Source organism: Phlebotomus papatasi, chromosome 1 (assembly GCF_024763615.1).
Source record: "Phlebotomus papatasi isolate M1 chromosome 1, Ppap_2.1, whole genome shotgun sequence".
NCBI lineage: Eukaryota > Metazoa > Arthropoda > Insecta > Diptera > Psychodidae > Phlebotomus > Phlebotomus papatasi.
In genome coordinates, this window is record NC_077222.1 from 72,335,516 (window position 1) to 72,358,706 (window position 23,191).

The following is a 23,191-nucleotide window of genomic DNA, read 5'->3' on the forward strand; positions in this document are numbered from 1 at the left end:
TCCGGAAAGAAATGTGATTTTCGAATCATTTTCTAAAAGTCGATTTTGTGGAGATTCTCAAAATTACTTCGGCAAATTTTGTCAGTCTTCGTATAATTTGTAACGTTTCACTCTCGTAACGTTAAAAATATCAAATAGACATATTTTTATAGGAAATTTATTCCTCCACTGAGAGAAAAACAGGGGTGCGATTAACATTTTTTCCTCATAACTTTAACACTTTTTAGATATAAAAATATATCAACATTTTTTAATGTTAATTTTACACCTTTTTAAGCATAAAATTAACATGAAAAAAGGTAACTTTAACCCCTAATACACCTAAAAAGCACAATATTTACACCGATTTCGGATAAATACTGCAAAGTAAAATAAACATTTCCGGAATGTTATTTTAACTTTTTCGGATATCTCTCACTCAGTGCTACAACTTTGTCGAAGATAATTTTTCTCTATCTTAACGAGAAATGTGCTTAAATTGAGCATCAGTATTGATATTTTCTGTAAGCCAAATATTCAAAAAAAAAATAGGGCTCAAAATTTCATTATTTCTTATTTTACATAATCCTCCATCGAATCCCTTGAAACTTTGTAAGTTTAAGTAGTCTCTTTTATTTTAGAAAATAGTGAATATTGAAATTTTCGTTTTGACAAATTTTGCCCCAGTCTCCCCTACTTTTACATTATTAAACGTTTACTGGTTCTCAATCGATTTGAATCGATTCATAAATCACTCAAAAAATCCCCCAAAATGGCTTTGGGGTAATAAAATTTATTTTCGGATAAAAAACACTTATCGATTCATAACCGATTCATTACTGATTTGTATAACCGTTTTGAAACTATTTATAAATCATCGAAACATTGCTCAAAATAATTTGGGAGTGAATTGAATTTCAGATAAAAAATATTTATTGGTTATGAACCGGTTCGTAATTGGAACCGGTTCAGTTGTATCGGAAATTCCAAGACCTTTCCAACAAGCTTAAACATGATGCCATTCGGATGAGAAATACTGGCGTCTCTGTGGAGTTCGAGCAGTAACTGTGCAGAAAATTAGTTTTCTATTTACCACTTCATTTCTCAGCTATAGGGGATGGCGAGGAAGTTCCTAGATATAAACCTTAAGAAGAATTTTTGAATAGAAATCTGGGAATTTTTCTATATATTTTTCCTTAACGGATATTCAAGAAAGAACGAGGTTGAATAAGGGAACCTAGGTCAAATGTATCAAAACCAATATTTTTTTTCAACACTCAAAAAGGGCTAAAAGATTGCTAATGGCTGCGGCACACCTTTTAGATCGGGAAAATTTCATGAAATCAAAATTCACATTCCTTTCTTTCACATACGTTTTACATGTCTATCTCATTCTCTAGCACTCCAAATTCAATTGAGCTAAATTGAATTAGTTATGATGTTCAAAAGAAGAAGAAGAGTCCTAAAGAGTAGGAGAGACTTATGCAAATCGTTTGAGAGAGAAAAGTATTCGAATTTCGACTTTATGAAATTTTTGTGACCTAAAAGGAGCGCCGGAGCCATAATTAACTGATTTCAATAGGAATTTACCTCTCAGACATTATGTCAAAGACAATTTTTAAAATATCTTCTGCCCCTTTTCAAAAAAAAAATATTATTTTGAAAAGAAATCCTAAAAGATCCCTTTGGATGTTAATAAAAAGAAGCGAAAAAGGATTTTATTGGGTAAGTGTGCTAAATTTCGGCATAGTTGCATGCAAGCGTCAAAGTCTCAAGTTTGAAATTTAATAATTTTAATACAAATTGATTTTTTTTTATTCCTTATACTTAGGGAGTGTTGCTAGGAACCTTGTAGACAGTTTACCGTCTTTATTAACTCTAAAATCATTCTTAATATATTTTAAAATGAATAAAAATGTAAGCTATGCAAGCCATTGTGAGGAGACCTCGGCCTCGAGGCAGACCTAGGACAAGGTGGCTGAATCAAATTCAGAATCTTGCCTTGGAACGCCTCGGGATCGAACCCGAACATCTTCCTGAAGTGGCGGAGGACCGACAGGCGTGGGCTGCTAGATTGGATGTCATGGGCCCGCGACCCCAATAGGGATAAGCGGTTGAAAATGAATGAATGAATAAAAATGTAGACATAGGTTTGGTGGCCTATTTCGGCCACCTTCGTTCTCATAGATCTTTGCCTTTCAGAAATTCTCCCAAAGCCTTTTTCACGTCATCTCGTTTGTCGATGATGCATTTTTTGTTATTTTTTTGCATTGTATAATCTCTAGAGTATGTAAAAACTAAAAATTCTTGGAAATTTGAGGAACACTAAAGGTGACCGAAATTGCAAGCTGGCCGGAATTTAGCACACTTACCCTTAAATTAATTTATAAGAATTCTTTCCCCTAATTTAAAATATGGCGTAGAGGGAAGTGGGGCACTTTTGAATTGGGGCAGTTTTGAAATTTGGCTTTTTCCTTTTTTTTTTAAATGGAATTGAGCTTTATCATGTTACAATTTAGCTTCGCAATTCAATTGTTGAGCTAAATTATATCAAAATAACGTTCAGTTTCATTTAAAAATAAAAAAAAAGTCCAATTTCAATGCTGCCCCAATTTTCCCTATTGTTGACTGCTTGTTTATAAAGAAGATATGAATATAAAGAATCACAACTTATTATGATGGAGATTATTATGCAAAAATTTCAAAAGCATGAAGCATTGTATTAGGGACAATACAAACAATATACAAGTATTTTAGAATTTAGTGAGAGCTCAATTTCAAAAATTAAGGATTATCATATATTCCAATAGGATTTAAAAAGAATTTTTCAAAATGTAGAAATTCATTTTTGAAGCCTTGAAGCCAAGATAAGATCAAGATCTTGATCTCGTTGCAGAATTGAACTCTTTATTACGGCGTTATCACACTTGCACATTAAAATTTTAATGTGATTCACATTAATTGTCGCGTGTGAGCGTCCAAATATGTTATTTGTGTTTTTAAGTCACTTAATATTTGGGGTTTTTCTATTTATTGATAAAGAAGTGGACTTGGCCTGCAAAAATAAGTTTAAATTTACCTAAAGCATAAATATTTTTCACATTAAAAAATTAAAGAGAAAATCGCATTAATTTTTCGCATTTATGCTATAAATCAATTTATATCAAATTTTGCGGGCCAAGTCTACCTTTTTATCAACAAATAGATCAAATTTTGAATATAAAATGACTCAAACATACAAATTACACATTTGAACTCTCATCATCGACAATTAATGTGAATCATTAAAATTTTAATGTGCAAGTGTGATAACACAGTTAGAATTATAAAAAAAAATATTTGAAACATTTTTCTCTCAATATTCTGATTATTAATCTTCCGTTGCACTTTTGTGGACACTTTTGGGCTTTATTGTAGAAATATTGTACCAACTTTGATTTCTAATGAGGAATAGTCGAGATGAAGTCATCGAGATCCTCCCTTTTCCACTTGGTGAATTGCAAAATTGAGACATTCCTTGTCAGAATCAAAGAGTAATCTGTGTGTTAATTGCTTCATAATCCATAATTTATTCGTTCCAATTGAATTCACTTATGTGCCCATAATTTCCATGAATAAAAAAAAATATAAAAATTACTTTGACTTTCTGAGTCTTTTGGCAACTGGAGGCGTCGCTGAATCCTCTTGCGGCTTCTTCCTGGTGGACTTTACAACAATCCCTGCTGCTCTCTTGTTTAATTTCACTGGGGCTTTCGTTTTCTTGACAGCCTTCGGGGGAGATTCTTCTTTATCGGATTCTGAGGATTTTTTCTTGGTCTTGTTGCGGATTTTCCGGACATTCTGACGAATAGCATCCTCATGATCAGATTCCGGGACAACATCCTGAACTGTGCTCGATGCACTACTGCCTGTTGCTTGGATTTCCTGAGAGTCTTCGTTGTCACTGGAAGAATTGGGATTGCATTCCTCATCACTTTCAGGCGAAGAATATTCCTCAATGTCACCAGGCATGGCATCCTTGAGCCTATCTGCCTTGATACGAAAATCCCTGACACAGTCCTCATGGAGATACTTCTCGAGCACTTTGTTCTTTGATTTTCTGCCAAGCATCCTCACGAATTTGTTGAAATTCTCCATTTCACGGATCACTGTGGACAAATACCGGGTATTTCTCACCACAATAGCCACAGATTCCTTCTTCTTGGCTCCTCTGGCGGGTGCATCTTCTTCAGATTCTGGTGATAATTGATCATAAATGTACTTGATCAGTTGATAGCATCCCTTGGCCAAAGATCCTCCGCTAACTTGAACTAACTTCTCAAAACGCGTGACTGAAAAATTAACAGGAATCAGTGGATGCCTAACAATAAAGTGTTTAGTCACACTGGTAACTGCCCCATAGAAGGAGATAATCAGCCGAAGAATGGTCTCAACGGGAGCTCCCAACTTGATCTGGATATTCGAAAGTGTGAGCATACAATTTGCCACCTTGATAAGATGCATACAAACTGCTCTCTCCATCCCAACCAGAGGCTCAATATGTTCATCATCATTCATCGTTCCCATGATTTTCAACTTGGCCAGGATACTCTTAACCTTCATGATCAGATAGTCAACATCTGTCACTTCCTTCCTCAATACCTGCAACAAATGCAAGAGGCAACTCTCAGCAGTGTCCTCCTCAATGGACTCAAGATTCGACGGAGTAGGATTATCTGGTCCACATCCAATTACACCCATTACATCACTCAACTGTGAAGCCACAGAATTGAGAAAAAATCCCTCATCTGTCTTCAGATGCTGCACAAAAAGCATTTTGTGCACATTCTCCAGATTTTTTCCCACAATAGAATACTTCTGGCAAAAATTGTGGAGCCAATTGAATGCATCCGGTGATTCTGGTCGTTCTGGTGGAATGTGTGAGTAGAGTATCTCCAGACATGTGAGCAAAATTCCCGGAATTTGACGAGAATTGGCATCAATGTCAAAGAGAGATGTCTCCTCCATGCATTTCTCCAGAAGTTCCTGAATCACTGCCACCAGAATGGAAATATTTTCTGGAATTGACTGATTCTGACCCGTCACAATTCGCAAAATCTCTGCCAGTTTCCTTTTGTACACAACATTTGCCGTGACAAGGCACTGCTTGAATGCCTCTACTCCCAACATTGCTGCTTCCACGTCAAATCTCTCCATAATGGAAAATAATCTGCAATTCAGAAGAACATTCTAGAGAATCATCAGATTTGATTGAAGATCTGCAATAATTACCTCTTTACGCAGTGTTCAAAGAGGGTCTTTGAACAAGAACAGAGAAGCATTGAGAGCCGTCGACTATTGGCCACATGCTTATATTCTGGCTGAGAGGGAAAATCTCTAATAAAATCTCTGGTCATCCTTAAGACGTGACAGTGAAACTCGCGATTTTCCCTAACGGAAGTTATATGCTGAGTTGATCCAAAAACTCCGGCTTTCCTGAAAGTAATTTTTATGTAGGTTTCCCTAATTATAGGCTCTCATTGAGAAATTATTATGCTAAAAAGGATGTTATACTGGTATAACATCCTTTGCATAAAGTAACTAATAAACTAATAAATTATCATTCATTATTTTATGTAGGTACAGCCCTGTGCAATTAACACAGTGAATCTCATGGAATACAAAATGTTAAAGATCTTTCAAATCAAAGAAATCTTATGACCCAAAGAGAATTCTAAGTTGGGACACTGGAAGAAAGCGAGTATCTTGAAATGCCACTTCCCGTTCTAACATCGCCAGTTCATAAAACCAACGCTAGGAGTGTTATTAGGGTAAATTAAGCTAATTCAAAACCTGCTCTAAATGGAAATTTTTCGCTACTCCAAATGGAAACGTCATTGTTTTCATGATAAATACAGTACTAAATTACTATATTTATATATTTTCTATACGTCAGTTTCATTATACAGTTAATTTTGGTCCAAATAAAGCGAAAATTCATTGATATTCACAAATTTTAATTTGTTAATTTGTAAGAAAAATTAAAAGTGTACCTTTTCACCATTTAATTTTTCATAGGTCGACCATGTTTTCCAATGAAAAACACAATAAGATGACTGTTCGTTTTGTTTAACATTTATGTCATATTTCTGGATAATTTTAGTTAAATTAAGTGCTGATTTTTATTGTTAACGGTACGTGAAGTTCAAATGAAATAATTACCTATTTCGTGAATAAAAAGGGTTTATCTGAAATGTCTGCAAATGCTTCAATAGGAAACCCCGGAAATATGATTTTTTTGGAGAGATTTTCTTTTTGTTTTAGATGAGAAAGTAGAAAAGACCAGGAATAAGAATAAATCCTGCACTCAAGAGCAACTCAACAAGGTTTTGGAAGCTTTTCGCCGCGGTTTCACTTACACTGTTTGTCTCCAATTAGAAACTTTCCCTTGGCTCCATTTGGATTAATTTGTTTCCAATAGAAGCATTTTGCACTCGTGTCTTCTTCTTGTATTTAAGAAATTTTCAAATTATATCTAAAGAATTTTCACTAAACAGTGACATTCTAGAAGAGTCAAGGAGCAAATTTATGTAATTCTCTTCAGAAAAAATACGAACATAATGTGTTGAATCCTCTGTCAAAGTTAAAGCGTCTGGAAATTGGATTGAATTAGCCTATTAAAAAAATCAATTTTCTAAATTAACTAACTCAAAAACTCCATTATTGTGCATCGGGCACAAATTTTAGTATGTTGTAGCCGCAGATTATACCTTATAAGGTACCTAATAAGCAATATCTATTCTTAAATCTAATATACTTAGGAGGTGACCTGCTTATGCAATTGACTGGTGTGGGCTCCAAACTGTCGCGAGCTTTCCGCACTATGTTCTATCGCTTGTACGACGACTTCAGACGAACTCACGACCGTACTCACTGAGATCGAACGATCGACTAAACTATTACAGTCGTTTTCACCATCACCAGAGGCGTTGGCCTAGAAAGGAGACATTGCGTCTCCGCGAATATTTAGGATTGTCTCAGCAGAGCATTTATTGCTATAAGAGCAGAATCACATTGACAGTAATATGCTTTCCGTATTTCGTTGATTTACGCATTTTTATTGTGATTCTTACGCAAATTCTCAATTACCGTATTACCTTATCTCATACTTCGTGGTACTAGGTAAAAATAGTATAAGAAAATTGTATAAATAAAATGAAAATGCGATAAACAGTGACCAACAAAAAAACTAGGTTTTTTGCTACAGTTTTTCGTACAGTTCTTTTGCTCACCGTTTATCACACTTTCGTTTTATTTATTAAATTTTCTTATACTATTTTCACCTAGTGCCACGGAGTATGAGATAAAGTAATACGGTAATTGAGAATTTGCGTAAAAATTGCAATGAAAATGCGTAAATTAACCAAATAAGTTGAGGCTTTGCACTGTCAATGTGATTCTGCGCTAAGGCGGAAAATGTAAGATCTACAACCTATCAAACAAAAGAGTACTTAAGTCGATCGATAACCCATGACCCGAACTATAACCGGTCAAATTTCTAAAATTGACCAGCCTCTATCTCCGGTTCTAATTCACATTTTGACGTACATTTTGGGCTTTTGGTTTCTTCTCGATGAGCACTTTTACATTAGCACATTCAAACTAATTTTTCTTAAACACGCCATTGGGCATTTTGATCAAATTTCACAATGTTGTAGTCTAGGCTATTAAGTTTCCAAAAAGTGGCGTGGGTTCGCTGTGGTTACAATAGAACCGGAGATATGATGGCATATTTCCGGTTCTGTTTGACCGATTTTGTCGAGTGAGGGCGAGGGCGCAAATTAAAGGTATGACAAAGCGCTACAACTTTCTAAAACATTTGAACTTCGTAGGACCAACGCTAGGGGCGCTATAGCGCCACAGTCGAAAAACCAATTTCAATATAAAATAACCTCAACTCGACAAATGCTTAACCGATCTTGATGATTATTTCGGCATAATTGTAAAGGACATTTATATCTATATTTCGTCCATATATCATTTTTTGTTCAGACAATGCTATCTGTCCAATTTTGTCGTTTTAGTGTGAAAAAAAATGACTTTTCCCATAATAATGCTTTGAAACCACTCAGATGCCAATTTGACTGCTTCTATTCAACCAAGACACTTAAAATAGGGTTTTAACTCTTTCGCGTCATTAGGGTCATATATGACCCGGGGAAAAACAATTTTTTTTACTATTTACATTAATTGAAATCTATCGGTTTTTGCACGACATCATAATAGAAGGATGTAAGATTCTTGGCTAATTTTCTCAAGACTCCAGATATTCAGGAAAAGAAAATATTTGAGATCAAAAATCACTAATTTCGAACTTTGCGAAATGACTTTTCTTTTTCAAAATTTTTTATAATAATTTTTTTTTTTTCAGCAAAAAGTTCTTTAGAAACACAAAATAGAATATCCAAATATTGTATATTGCATATTTTGATGTAATAAACTACTCTCAATTTTCCAGAAAAGCGTGTAGAATTTTCCGGGTCATATATGACCCTATTGTCCCCAAGGATAACAGTGTTTTCGTCCCAAATCTATAGCGAAATGTAGTTGGGACATTGTTTTTCTTTGTGAAATACAGGAGGAAAATATCTTGCTCCTGGACATTTCATCTTATATCTGATGAATTATAACATATTTTGCAATATTTTAGAGTATTCTGCAAGCGTCTCATATTGTGCAATTGTATTGTGTGAATAAGTTTATTTTTGCCTAATACCACTCAAAATATTGTGACAGTGACTGTTCAAGGGATTACCAGGAAGATTTCTTGAACACCAGGAGTACAGTATTCATCAAGACAATCAAGTTTGCCATAGTTTTGGCCAAATTAGTAACTTCAAGCAAAAAAAAACTCTTAAAAAGCCCGTGATATAGATTTTGAAAATGGTATGTACACTTCCCTTGAGGACAATAGGGTCATATATTATATGACCCGGGGTTTTTCCGAGTTTTCACGCAATGGAAATTTTTTTTCCTATCTGAACTATTATATTTGATCATAAAGCATTAGAAAAAACTCAATTTTACATGAATTCATCTGCTGAATAAAAGTGGGAGGCGAAAGAGTTAAATGGAAAGTCTCACAAAATACAACAATTCTTTGATATAGTTGAAGTTCATCAAATAAACACTTGGGGCGCTCTGGTTGAAAAAACGAGTTGAGAAACAAACAATCTCGATTATCTCGGCTTCTGAGTAATTGATGAGATCAAGTTCTACGGCAAAATTATAGAGAACTTTCTGGTCTACATTTCACCCATATATCACTTTTCTGCCACTCCATCCAAATCTTTGATATTTTGGTTTAAATACAAAATTTGCATAATTTCACGAATTTGATTCAAGATAACTGAATGGCGTCTCCCAACTTCAGCTCTAAATCGAATTTGCATGCATTCCAAGTTAGCTCACGTTAAGAATCTCACCTACATAAGCCGATTAGGATTATCTGTCCCTTTTCTTAGATATTTTTTCTTTGAACGTAATCACTAATCCCAAGATTATTTTTGGGAGTTATGCAGAGACTCTTTTAACTCTCTATCGTATAATGCAGCTAGTTTTTGCTTTGGGCGTACCAAATACAAAATTTTCTAATGATTAGGGGAGACTGGGGCAAACTTTGTCAAAACGAAAATTTCAATATTCACTATTTTCTAAAATAAAAGAGACTGCGGCTTGACAGCCTTCATCAACCTTCTTAAACTTACAAAGTTTCAAGGGATTCGAGGAAGGATTATGTTAAATAAAAAATAATGGAATTTTGAGCCCTATTTTTGGAATATTTGGCAGAAAAATATCAATACTGATTAGCTTAATTTAAGCACATTTCTCGTTAAGATAGAGAAAAATTATCTTCGACAAAGTTGTAGAGGAATAAATTTCCTATAAAAATATGTCTATTTGATATTTTTAACGTTTGCGGGAGTAAAACGTCACAAATTATCCGAAGACTGACAAAATTTGCCCCAGAAATTTTTAAAATCTCCACAAAATCGACTTTTAGAAAATGATTTGAAAATCACATTTCTTTCGAAAAGATAGAGGAAAATAGTCTTCTGCAATGTTGTAGAGCAGTAAATTTCCTATAAGAATATGCTCATTATAAAACGTTTAACTCTTTCGTCTCTTTTGGGTACTCAGAGTCCCAAAAGAGACGAAAGAGTTAAGTTTTCTCAGAGCTCGTGAAAGAATTAAATATGCGTTTTGACAAGTTTTACCCCAGTCTCCCCTACTAGCTGTGATTATTAGAAGTCTTATATAGCATAAGTACTCACTCATAGATAACGATCAGGAATCTCTCCAACGTAGCAAAATCCCAAATGCTTGAACGCTTTCCAGCTGAAAATTGTGGTAATTGAGACATCTGCTGAGTGATCATTGTGGTTTTAGTCATGTTGCCCTTTTTGCCCTTCTTTCCTGCCGATTTCTTCACTGACTCCCACATATCCTTTAGGGTTTTGTTGCACTTCTCGTAGTGCTCGAAGATCTTTCCAATTTTCCCTATATACTGATTTGAGGGAGTTGAAGCCAGAGCACAGTATGCCATCACTCCCTCCAGGCACTGGACAAAGTGAGTGCCGATGGCAATGTTGAGCGGAGAGGCTGTTCCTGAAACACCCAAACTCTCCAAAGTGACATCTGCAATGCGATTGATCAGCGATTCCAGGAGATCCTTGAGAATTCCCGTATCGTACTGCAGTTCGAACTTATCACATGTGACCACACAGAATCCCACAAAGTAGATTAGGGCTCCAAGATTGTCCCATACTTCAATCTTGTCTTCTGATTCTGTGATAAATTCCCGGAATTTTATGGTGAAATTGAGCTGATCCACTTCAAAGTAATTCCGGAAGTGGAAGTCGATGAAAAAGAGAACATGAGGAGCTAGCTGGGTGTTTTGATCAACTGCTCTTAGGAGAGTATCATAGAGAATCTCTTTCATTTGGATATTTTCGTCAAAGACCTTTCGGAGAATACCAAGAATTTCCATTGTTAGCATATCAAAGTCCCGATTGGGATTACCACGATTCCCCAGAGTTGATTGGGACATCATGGAAAAACCTGAAATGCTGATTTGACTCATAATCCCGACATTGCTTGAGCCAATGCGCCGTGAATTGCTGTTCTTCAGGTGCTTGAGGAGTGTACAAAAGCCATAGATACCAAAGGTTCTGGTCCATTCATCGTGCGAAAACATTGCCTTCCTCAGGGTATCTATCAAATAGTCCCTCGTGACGTAGGAAATTCTGATCAGGGGATAGATGAATGAGACAATTCTCATGGCCTGAAGTCCTGGAATCATCAGGAGGAAGTCCATGAGATTCTTCAGGCCGTCCATGCATTCGGAAACCGCAAGGGTGCTAGTAAGACTGAGATTATTCATACATTCAGCCAACTGGGGTGCTTCGTAGTTGGCCATGAGAAATTCTAGAAGGTGTTTGACAATTCCACGGCCAAATTGTGGCCTTTTTCGCAGGAATTGCTGCAGAAGACTGACGGCCAGAGTGTTGAGACTGCTTTGATTCTTTGATTTCAGCAAGATGAAGAGTAGTCCAACAAAACCTGGAGTCACTACATCCATTCCGACTTTGCTCTGTTCAAATAAGATCTCAAATAGTTTCTCAATATTGATGAAGTTTCTGTTGAATGTGCTTCGACACCAAGCAGATTCACTGGCCATTTCCTTCTCCTTCTCAGCATTCTTGATCACAGATCGCAAAAAGGAGAGGGATATAGATGTAGACAAGCGATTCATATCAATTTGTCGATTGATCTTGGAGATTGTCAGGATAGCTGTGGTGACAAAAGGTGTAAGGATATAATTCGGTGTGGCTGCAAGAGCTCGAAAAGTTGCCACAATCTCTTTTTCCGTCATGGAAAACTCTGTAATGTTGTTCAGATGATACAAAACAGTCTCTTCGAAATTCCTCATCTCCTTGTCCGAATGTATCTCAGCTTCATCAAAGTCTGTAGTATTGCTCTGGACATCTTCGTACGCCTTCTGGTAGTGGAATATATTGAAATACCTCTGGAGATTCAAGATTGGCATGAGAAGAAGTGTAGGGTTCTTGCAGAGAGAAAACAATTGATAGGCCAGTGAAGGGATTTCCGCTGGAGTGATTTTTGGAAGAGATTCACACAATTTCTTCATAACTTTTTCCCTCTCCTCCTTCGTGATCACCAATTCCCTGAACATCTCAGCCAACGGAATTACAATTTGCTTATTCCATTTCAGTGTTGTCAAGGAAAGAATGATCTTCTGACGGTATTCACCACCAGCCATTGAAATCCCGTTGACATTGATCTCCGGGAGTTCATTAATAGCAACTACAGTGGGTGGCATTATATCTTTCCAAGCAATGAAAGAGGATTCCTGATCCCGAATCAACTCTTCACAGAATTCAACTGTCTCCACCAAATGTTTCGCCTTCAATTTTGGAAGATCTGCTAGGAATTCCATCACTGTGCTGAAGATCTCCTTTGTATTAGCTTCCTTAGCTTTGAGATCCTTCAATTTCGTGATTATGGTCTGGAAATAAAATCCGAAGGTCAATGTCAAGATTTCAAACATACAAAAAAGCCTGGAATTTCACCTTAAAACGGTAATTTATGGGACACTGTTCCACTTCAATTTGTTCCTCCATCTTCAATCTCCTTTGCAAAATAATTAATCATCCAGATTAACAATTTTTAGCAGTTGCAACTCTATTTTGTTTTCCAATCCGGTTTTTGGATTTCACAACAATATCGCACAAAAACACCACAAACACAAACAAGCAACGTCAAATTTTGGCGCATTTTCCATCGCCAACGTACTTAACCTTAAAAAGTTTAGTTCGAGTGCTTGCCGATGGCGTACCATAAGGCGTGGTGTGAGCTTTTCGCGCGCGAATTGAAATCAAATGTTTCATTCGTTGTACTCGTTGTACTCCCTCCCCCCCGAAAAAAGTTGTACACGTGTGTAAAAGCACGGATTACTATATTCCTGGATAGTAGGTAGATATTTTTGTGTCCCATTAGTGCAAACAAAGTGAATAAAAGTACGAATAAAGACGTCGTACTGTACCCTTTGCTTCTTGATATTCTCGAGACTGAAAATCACTTAACTCCCCATCAACTCATCGATCCTCATCGAAAATTTTGTCGGTATTACACCGATTTTTCGATTTAATTTTACTGTACTTTTACGGGTTTCTCGATGAACTGTTGACAAGAAATGCGAAGTGCGTGTGAAAACCGCGAGAGGCGTTAGTTGCTCTTGACATTTCGAGCTGAAAAGGTGCATTCTGTGTTGCTCCGTGTTTTCCACTAATTTTCATGGTAAGTTTTCCATTTTCATTCAAATAAACTAGTGGAATATGTTAGCCAAAGATTCTAGATGTGTTACATAAAGCTGTTTTTATTGTGTAGTTGTTTTCTTCCTCAATTTCGCGAGAAAAAAAATACTTTGTGCAATTTTCGAGTGCTCGCCATCTTTAATTTTTCACTTGTCAATTTATTTTCTCGTGAATTTCACGATAATTCTGTGATTTAATAATTCCCTAATGCATTATTTATATAAATAGAGTTATTGTGTATTCATCTAGACAAGTTTTAGACATTTTTTTCCTAATTTATATTTAATTTAGGACATTTTGTACACTTCCAGAAAATCATCATCAAAGCCCGGAAAAAAGGTGAACGGTGTTTCCAGGAGGGTCTTATCTGTCACTTCAAGGGACTCACGGAGCAAGCCCCATCTCAACTTTGAGATTTCAGGACAGAACATCATCTCCAGGACAGAATTTCGCTAAACACACAACACACCTTCACACATGTAGACGTTGTGTCATTAATAAATCAATTTTAAATGAAATAAAGTATTTTCCTAATAATTTTGGGGGCGTGGGGAGTGAAATATATGTGTAGACAGGCTACTAAAAGTCTCAGCAGATTTTCAGACGTCGTGTCTGCCTTTAATCGCAAGAGACAGTCGCATAAAATCTGCAGACATATCTGCCGACTTTTAGAACAGCGTCGTGTTGCACTTCGAGAACAAACGTCGGCAGATAACCCATCAAAAATAGTCTGCTGATTTCGTCACGAAATCGGCAGATTTAATCGGCGCGTCGGCAGATAATACGCCGACCGTCCTCATATTATCTGCCGACGTTTGTTCTCGAAGTGCAACACGACGCTGTTCTAAAAGTCGGCAGATATGTCTGCAGATTTTATGCGTATGTCTCTTGCGTATTAAGGCAGACACAACGTCTGAAAATCTGCTGAGACTTTCAGTAGCCTGTCTACGCATATATTTCACTCCCCACGCCCCCAAAATTATTAGAAAAATACTTTATTTCAATTTAAACAGATTTATTTTTAATAATATTTCAACATGATTCAACACATCTCCTCTCGGGATATTGGGATTACGATTGCTCCATGTAAAGTCTCTCTAGTGGGAGTGCATCTCTGGAAGCTTACGCTCAGGAATCTTCATCTGGACTTGATGATGATGACTTTCTGAAAGTACAAAACGTAAAAATAAAGTTGTAGAAAATAAATTCACAAGCGGAAAATTATAAAGATGGCGAGCTGTCAAAAATTGCACAAAGTATTTTTACTCGCGAAATTGATGCAGGAAAAACACTTCACAATAAAAATATCTTTGTGAACCACATTGAGAAACTTTTAGTAACATATTTCACTAGTTTACTCGAATGAAAATGGAAAACTTACCTTAAAAATTGGAAGAAAACACAGAGCACCACGGAAAACACCTTCTCAGCTCCAAATGTTAAGAGCAACTAACGCGCTCTCGCGGTTTCCACTCGCACTTTGCTTTCCTGTTAACAGTTCATCGAGAAAGCCCGTTAAAGTGCGGCAAAAATTAATCGAAAAATCGATACGATGCCGATAAAATTTTCGATGGGGATCGATGGGTTGATGGGAATATGAGGACGGTCGGCATATTATCTGCCGACGCGCCGATTAAATCTGCCGATTTCGTGACGAAATCAGCAGACTATTTTTGATGGGTCTTTCGCGTCACACTTTTATGCAGCAGATGAATTCATGTAAAATTGAGTTTTTCCTAATGCTTTATAATAATCAAATATAATAGTTCAGAGAGGAAAAAAAATTCCATTGCGTGAAAACTCGGAAAAACCCCGGGTTATATATGACCCTATTGTCCTCAAGGGAAGTGTACATACCATTTTCAAAATCTATATCACGGGCTTTTTAAGAGTTTTTTTTGCTTGAAGTTATTAATTTGGCCAAAACCATGGCAAACTAGATTGTCTTGATGAATACTGTACTCCTGGTGTTCAAGAAATCTTCCTGGTAATCCCTTGAATTGTCACTGTCACAATATTTTGAGTAGTATTTGGCAAAAATAAAATTATCTACTTATTTATTCACACACAATGCAATTGCACAATATGAGACGCTTGCAGAATATTCTAAAATATTGCAAAATATGTTATAAATAATTCATCAGATATAAGATGAAATGTCCAGGAGCAAGATATTTTCCTCCTGTATTTCACAAAGAAAAACAATGTCTCAACTGTCCCAACTGCATTGTTGGCACGAAAACACTTTCATAAACTTTTCCCTTGCTGACAATAGGGTCATATATGACCCGGAAAATTCTACACGCTTTTCTGGACAATCGAGAGTAGTTTATTATATCAAAATATGCAATATACAATCTTTGGATATTCTATTTTGTGTTTCTAAAGAACTTTTTGCTAAAATAAAATAAATGAATATAAAAAATTTTGAAAAAGAAAAGTCATTTCACAAAGTTCGAAATTCTTGATTTTTAATCTCAAATATTTTCTTTTCCTGAATATCTGGAGTCTTGAGAAAATTAGCCAAGAATCTTACATCCTTCTGTTATGATGTCGTGCACAAACCGATAGATTTCAATTAATGTAAATTGTCAAAAAAATTGTTTTTCACCGGGTCATATAATATGACCCTAATGACGTGAAAGAGTTAAATCCTACATTTTCATTTCTCAGCATCAAATCGCATCATTCCTGGGTGCACTTTTATTTGGTTTGTTTTCACTACTATGAAACGAAAATCTCTACCTACTATATCCAAGAATATAGTAATCCATGGTAGAGGCCATAAACTAGAAGATATAGAAAGAATTAGACTTTCTAAACTTCACAAAAAAAAAAAAATTAGGGTTAAATTGCGTGCAAAATTTGAAACGCGATTATCTCTTAAACTAAGTGGTGACCCTTAAATTTTACATAAAAAAAAATTCTTAAGCCTAAATCGTGTGCAAATCTTTAAACGCGAATATATCCTAAACTAGAAGAGACAGACCCCCTAAAGTTGTCAATAAAAAGAATTTTAAGCCTAAGCCTATATTGTATGCAAATCTTTAAGCGCGAATATCTCCTAAACTAGAAGATATAGATCCCCTGAAGCGTTATTAAGAATTAATGAACGAAAGGTCAGTCTGGGTAATCTCTAAAATATATCCAAAAATGAAAAAAAATCGCACGACACATTTTCGAGCAATTAAAAAAAAAACATGGTTTTAGAGGGCTGGCAAAGGGTAGGAGGAAAATGCGGAGCATGTTAATGGTAACAGGGTCAACTTATGGATGGTCCCCTGATGGTCTCAATTCTCTATCTCTAACCGTTTGACCTATAGGCGGATGGACTGACGGGCGGACGGACAAACAGCGTATCGTCGAAAACTCGAAAGTTCAAATTTGAAAAATTTTACCTAGATATGACCCTTTGGGTGGGGGGTAAGGAATCGAAATATGTAACTCAAAATTGAGGAATTGAGGAATTATTTACACTGTACACTACTTTCTTTGTGGAGTTCGAGCAGTAAAATTTACAGATTTATTTAATAAACATTAAAGGGCTGCGACGAGGTAATCAAACATGCAAAAAATACAATTTTATATCTCTATAATAATTAACTTTTCTTGATTTTCAATACAAAAATCAGGGATATTCTGATAAAAGTGCTCATTTTTAAACAGTTCGTGGAACGTTGTCAGTTGCTGAATGCACCAGCCTTCGAATTTTGCGCTTTTTTCTTTTTTTCACGACGCAAAATTATATTCGAATAAGACATTATGATGACTGATGACCAATATTTATTACCTTTTCCTGAGAAATCCTATAAAAATTTACAATATTCGAAAGCTGGCGCTTTGACTGACACTTTCACAAGCTGACCAACTTACCTTATACTCGCACGATTACATCTACTTGCGAAACGGTAGCAATAAAATTTAAATTAATCTAATTATTAGTAATAATTCACAAAACAATGAAAAAATCCAAGTTGTAAACCGCTAATATGGTTATGGGGAAAGTGCTTTGCACGGTCCCAAGCTTCATAATGGCTTATTTTTTCTATATTTCTGAATAAATCTGACTCCGTATTTTGAAAACAGGACACTTTCCCCTAGTTTTTAAAATATATGGGTGCGATTAGTCACATTTATTGAAAAACATAGGAAAAGTTTAGTCATTATGAAGCTTGGGACCGTGTAATGTAAAGCATGATTATTTTCGTAGAGATACAAAAAGAAATGCTATTTGCAACTCAATTTCTCAATCAGCCTTCCAACTTTACTTCAGAATTTTTAAAACAATTAATTACCAAATTACCAAATTACCAATGAAATGAATGCCTGGACTCTGGACTACCCTTGGGAATACTGAAAGTTATATTAGTTGCGTAAACTGCTCATCCTAATAGGGCTTTAATGGGCTTACCATTATTAGAGCATTTTCTTTATGGTTCATCTAACCCAAAATTATGGAGATTGCGATGAAATACATATAATATCTTCATGAAAAAGTTACTGCTACAGCAGGAAAAGGGCGAGAAAAACAGGTTTTTATTCTTTTTTCTTTTCTTCTCTATAAAAAAAAAATCAGAAAAAAGAACCAAAAATGACTTAGTATTCCTTTGAGATAAATAAAAATTGTATCATTTATCATTTTTTTTGTGTACGTACACCTAGCTCCTAACAATTATTTTAGAAAATAAATAAAATGATCTATCTTGGATCTTATTTGGGTAAAGGTCTCCTGAAAAAAAGAAAAGTAATAAGCTGTAGGGATCAGAACGTATTCAACCTGGCGTTGTTTAGTGGTTCAATAACATTGACAATACTGTAGCCACTTTCGTTCAATTTTATTATTATTTCTATTTGTTTAGTAGACGGTTAGACATTTGAATACAAAGGACTTGCAAATTTTTTGTATATTCAACAAAGTAGGGGAAAGTACTCCTCCCTTCGAACGTTCATGCCTTCGGATAAATTGTGAATTTTCTTTTAGTTTTTCTAACACTGAGAGAAATCCGAAAAAGTTAAAATAACATTACGGAAATGTTAATTTTACCCTGGAGTATTGATCCAAAATCGGTGTAAATATTACCCTTTTTAGGTGTATTGGGGGTTAAAGTTAACCCTTTTCATGTTAATTTTAGCCTTAAAAATGTGTAAAATTAACATTAAAAAATGTTGATATATTTTTACACCTAAAAATATTAAAGTGATGACGAAAAAAAGTTAATCGCACCCTCTTTTTTTTCTCAGTGAAGAGACTTACACATTTCTATTAAATATTAGTTGGCTAATCATCAATTGTTGATAATTCTGTGATAATTTAGTGTAAATCTCTTACGAAAAACAAAAGATATTCGCATTATTCGAAGGCATGAACGTTCGAAGGGAGAGCACTTTCCCCTAATTCTAGAGTCATTTTGGTTTTTGAAATATCATCTAAGCTCTAAGCCATAATTCCAAAACCATAAGAACAATTTTCGTGTTTCGCCGTAAATCATTCATAAGTTTAATTATGAAATTAATTTTCTGTTTTAAGTCATCAATAAAAATTCTCTTATGTACACATTTCTATTCCTAGAATATAATGTTTTCCGTCTGTAATAGATATTTAATGATATTTCTTAAATGGGATCAGACGGATCATGGGGACAGGGGGACAAAGGTGAAAATTTGCAAAAAAGGAGGGATACCCATTACAAAAGCCATCAAACAAATTTCCTCATCATCAACCACTCTTACTTTCCACACAAAGAGCTTCACTGATTTCCCTTTCGTTTAGCTTTACGAGTGCTTTGCGATGCTCTCCGGCTGTTTCTACCATTTTATGGCCCAAAGCTTCATATTCTGTACAGTTTACCATGTGCTTTTGGTATTATATTGCAGATATGGTGTATTATCACAGCTATTGTAGGTGTATGTAAAAGAATTATAGCTTAAGTACTAAAAAAAAAGAACTGATGATGACGACCTTAAGATAAATATTATTCTTCTTAACACAAAAAAGAAATTTCGTTTCGTGTGATGTTTGCAAGTAGAAAGCTTTTTAATTGGAAAAGATCTCATGTCTTTGCAAAAAAAAAAGTCTCTCCGTGAAATGGTCAATATTACCTTCAAAAGCTGCTTATATACCAAAAGAACATTATAAAGCTTAGAACGTTTTCACATTTTTATTATCTGTCCTCAACAATCTTTCAAGAGCATGATGTTTTCCCTCTTGACTGTTTTTTATTTCTTGCACAGTATCACTATAAGATGAGCCTGAGGAGAGATTTAATTTTGAACCCATCGATAAGGAAACACTTTTATATGCAATATTTCTGTTTTTTACTAAAAGCACACATTTTTTATGCTTGAGTAAAAATGAACTGAAAGGCAGAGTGATGGAGTATCAAAAATTACCTTTCTGATAAGGAATCATACAGCATGAAGAAGGAGTAAATCTTTCTGAATGGTTACACTGCAAGGATATCATGAGAATAGAAAATGTGGATAGAAAATATCAGAACGTATCTTGGCTTCAAATGCAATTTCTTCAATCCTCGAGAACATCAATTTTATGGGGAGTTTCAAATAAAATGCACATAAATTCGATTTGATGGCAAATAAATCTCAACAAAATCCAACCTTTTGTGCAACATGTACATTTACAACAATAATTACGTTGTGCTGCCACTGATATAATCTATATCAAACGAGACATTTGGAATTTTTCTAAAATTAATTTTACATCTGAAATTCTGATGTACAAAATATATTTATATCAATTTCTTTTCTATTTGTCATTACACCCATATATCCCTCAGAGTTGCGCATAAAATCAAAACGTCAATCAATTCTCATTACTGAGATGTTTCTCGGGGAAAAAAATCTCATTTTGAAACATTATATGTATAAGCTGTGATAAAGTTTGACGGTTCAAAAGGGCTTCAGCATCATTCATCAGACGTGGGAAAATGGATGTTCAAACTAAATTCCTGTCCAAGAGGACATCATATTCTCTGCCATTCACATCCTCATTCAAACAATCCGTCGAAAGGGACTTCGTGACTAACTCATCATAATGTTTCAGGCAAAAAAGAGAATAGCTTTAGCATTTTTACGTTCTTTTTTATTTTGCACCCAATACTCATTCAACAATACATAAATTTCCATCTATTGTCTATGATCGTTTCATTCTAGGGAAAAGCGGGGTTGCTAGAGTAATTACTTTGCAGACGTATAATAGCTCTTCACCTCCTTAAATATCCCAAGGCTAGTTGAAGGAGTTTCCGATCTTATAACCTTTCAGAAAATTAGAAATTGGTTTGATGAACCTGAATTAATGTGGAAGGACAATAGTCGAAGAAAGACATTATTACCTATGTTTTTTCGATATATTCGAATTGCAGAGATACAGCAAAATGCGTGCTAACTTTGCGGCATATACTCGTAATCTTGATAGCTCACTCTAAAAATTAGTTACGCATTGATTTATTCTTTTTCTTATTTTTTGAAAATAATTTAACGGAAATTAAAGAAAAAATATGCATAAGTTTGTGCTTTTCGCAAATTTCGTTTAGATTTTTGTCATTACCTACACTGAGAAAAAAAGGGGGTGCGATTAACTTTTTTTCCTCGTAACTTTAACACTTTTTAGGTGTAAAAATATATCAACATTTTTTAATGTTAATTTTACACCTTTTTAAGGGTAAAATCAACATGAAAAAGGGTTAATTTAACCCCTAATACACCTAAAAAGGGTAATATTTACACAGATTTCGGATCAAAAATGCAAGGTAAAATAGAGATTTCCGGAATGTTATTTTAACTTTTTCGGATTTCTCTCAGTGTAGTTACAAACAATTTAACACATGTTTTTCTTCAAAATTGTTTGAAACCTTTGAAACCTTTGAAACCATTAGGTCTGTGCCATATTTATTGTGTTCTCCAAAACCCTTCAAATGAGATTATTATATTTATCTCCATAGAACGAATAATACACTTGGACGCAACTAATACACATCACATAGGCTAAATATGAAATTAGATAATCTGTAAAACATATTTGAAGATTAAGAAAATGGCCATAAGATCATAATCCTGAGAGCCAAGTTCCCGAATTTATCTGGGTCGTAGTTATATGCAAAAGGAAATCTCTTCTATGTTTTGGGAAATTATCCTCAATATAATTTCAACCCTTTCAGAATTTTGAACATTCGAGAATTTGGCTTTCGGGATTTTTGCTTTCAGGATTTTTGCTTTCGGGATTTTAGCATTCGGGATTTTGTTCTTCGGGATTTCGGCTTCCACTGATTTATAAAAAATATGTGTGCTTCTTGTCTAAAGTCATATAGAATGTCAATTGAAGCAAATAAAGATTCCCATTGGGAAATAAGATAGAAACCACTAGAATAGAAACATAATGGGCAAACGGTAAGGCCGTCTTCAGACTAGAGGTTTAGCCCAGTTCCAGCAGGTCTCAAAATCTTAAAAAAACAACCAATTAATTTGGTTCTTTAGAATCCAATAGATTATTTGGGTTTTATAATACAATTGTAAGTGAAAATTTTATGAAAAATATTGATTGATAAGAAGTTAGAGAAGTTAAGCCATATGGCTAAGCCTTAGGTCTGAATCCCGTATAACTTAGCTAAGAAATTAACACGTGTTGTTGTCATTTACAATGGTTATAAAATTAAATTAGGAATTGAAAACATGAGAATTAAAAGACAATTCAAGAATTATGATAACATTTAACAAGACAGAGCATTTAGACTAGACTAGATGATCCGAAAATGCGATAGTCGAACACCTAAGAAACCTTCAATCTTATCAAACCGGATAGACCATGCAGGCCTGTTTTTACTAAAAGACGTACAAACATGCAATGTCACTTTTCTAATATTAGGAAAGACAATTCGGAAATTTTAAAGGTCAAAAAAATAAGATTATGTAAATGCTTTCTTTGGTCAATTCGAGTAATAAATAAGAAAAATAAAGAATTTTTACTGGAAATTGTTTTTTTTGTTTTGTTAATTCGGTAGCAATAGCCAGCTATATGTAGGGGAGACTGGGGCAAAAAGTCGCAAAACGTATATTTTATTTTTTTTACTAACGACTCGAACGCCCCAGAAATTTCTAATTAGCGCAGTTTTATAGGAAATTTACCCCTTTACAACTTTGTGAAAGTAATTTTCCTCTATTTTGCAAGGAAGTACATTTATCGAGCCATTTTATAAAACGTAATTTTGTGACCATTCTCAAAAATGCTGGGGCAAATAGTATCAGGCATGGGATGTTATCACACTTTAATTCGCTTTATTACGGGATTCCGTAAATTACAAAAAAAAATCCTAGATAACATATTTTCATAGGAAATTAATTCCTCTACACCTTTGTAAAACACCGTTTTCTGTATTTGAACGATAAAAACTTGAAAAGTGCTTTTCAAGCTATTTTAGAAAAAAAAAACACACACAAAAGACTGCAAATCGTTTAACCGATGCAAACAACAAGTGGCGACACATGACATTGATGTTTTTTTTTGCCGTGAGACCCCATAAATTGTTTCGGTTTTTCTTACCTTTTGCTTCATACCTTTTGTTACTTTTTACCCCAAGTGGTCGTTCTTAATTAAAAAAGATTTATTGAGAGAAGAATCTTTGTAAAATTATAAAATAGATAGCGGCCTCGTATTCAAAGAATCCAAGTCATTTAGGAAATAATCATCAGTGCATAAATTTTGTATAATAAGTAGGTAATAATTGATATATTCTTCAAGGAAAATATTTCAAAAATAGGGCTAAAATTTTGATATTTTTTTGTTTTCTAAATTCCTTGTTCGAATTCTAACAAACATAGAACAT

The 23,191-nt window shown here is 34.7% G+C and overlaps 1 protein-coding gene and 1 long non-coding RNA gene across 2 annotated transcripts; both read right to left on the reverse strand.

Moving 5' to 3' along the window:
* Positions 1 to 3,528: 3,528 nt before the first annotated feature.
* LOC129800670 (Fanconi anemia group I protein) lies at positions 3,529 to 12,822 on the reverse strand. Its single transcript, XM_055845246.1, has 4 exons — positions 12,612 to 12,822; positions 10,293 to 12,547; positions 5,251 to 5,454; positions 3,529 to 5,188 (listed from the first exon to the last, which is right to left on the reverse strand). Exons 1-4 carry the CDS (start codon positions 12,660 to 12,662, stop codon positions 3,613 to 3,615), a joined length of 4,086 nt encoding a protein of 1,361 aa, XP_055701221.1. The 5' UTR covers positions 12,663 to 12,822; the 3' UTR covers positions 3,529 to 3,612.
* Positions 12,823 to 14,349: 1,527 nt separating this feature from the next.
* Positions 14,350 to 14,921, reverse strand: LOC129801512 (uncharacterized). Its single transcript, XR_008751702.1, has 2 exons — positions 14,737 to 14,921; positions 14,350 to 14,520 (listed from the first exon to the last, which is right to left on the reverse strand). It is a non-coding gene; the product is annotated as an uncharacterized LOC129801512 (long non-coding RNA).
* Between the last annotated feature and the right edge of the window lie 8,270 nt (positions 14,922 to 23,191).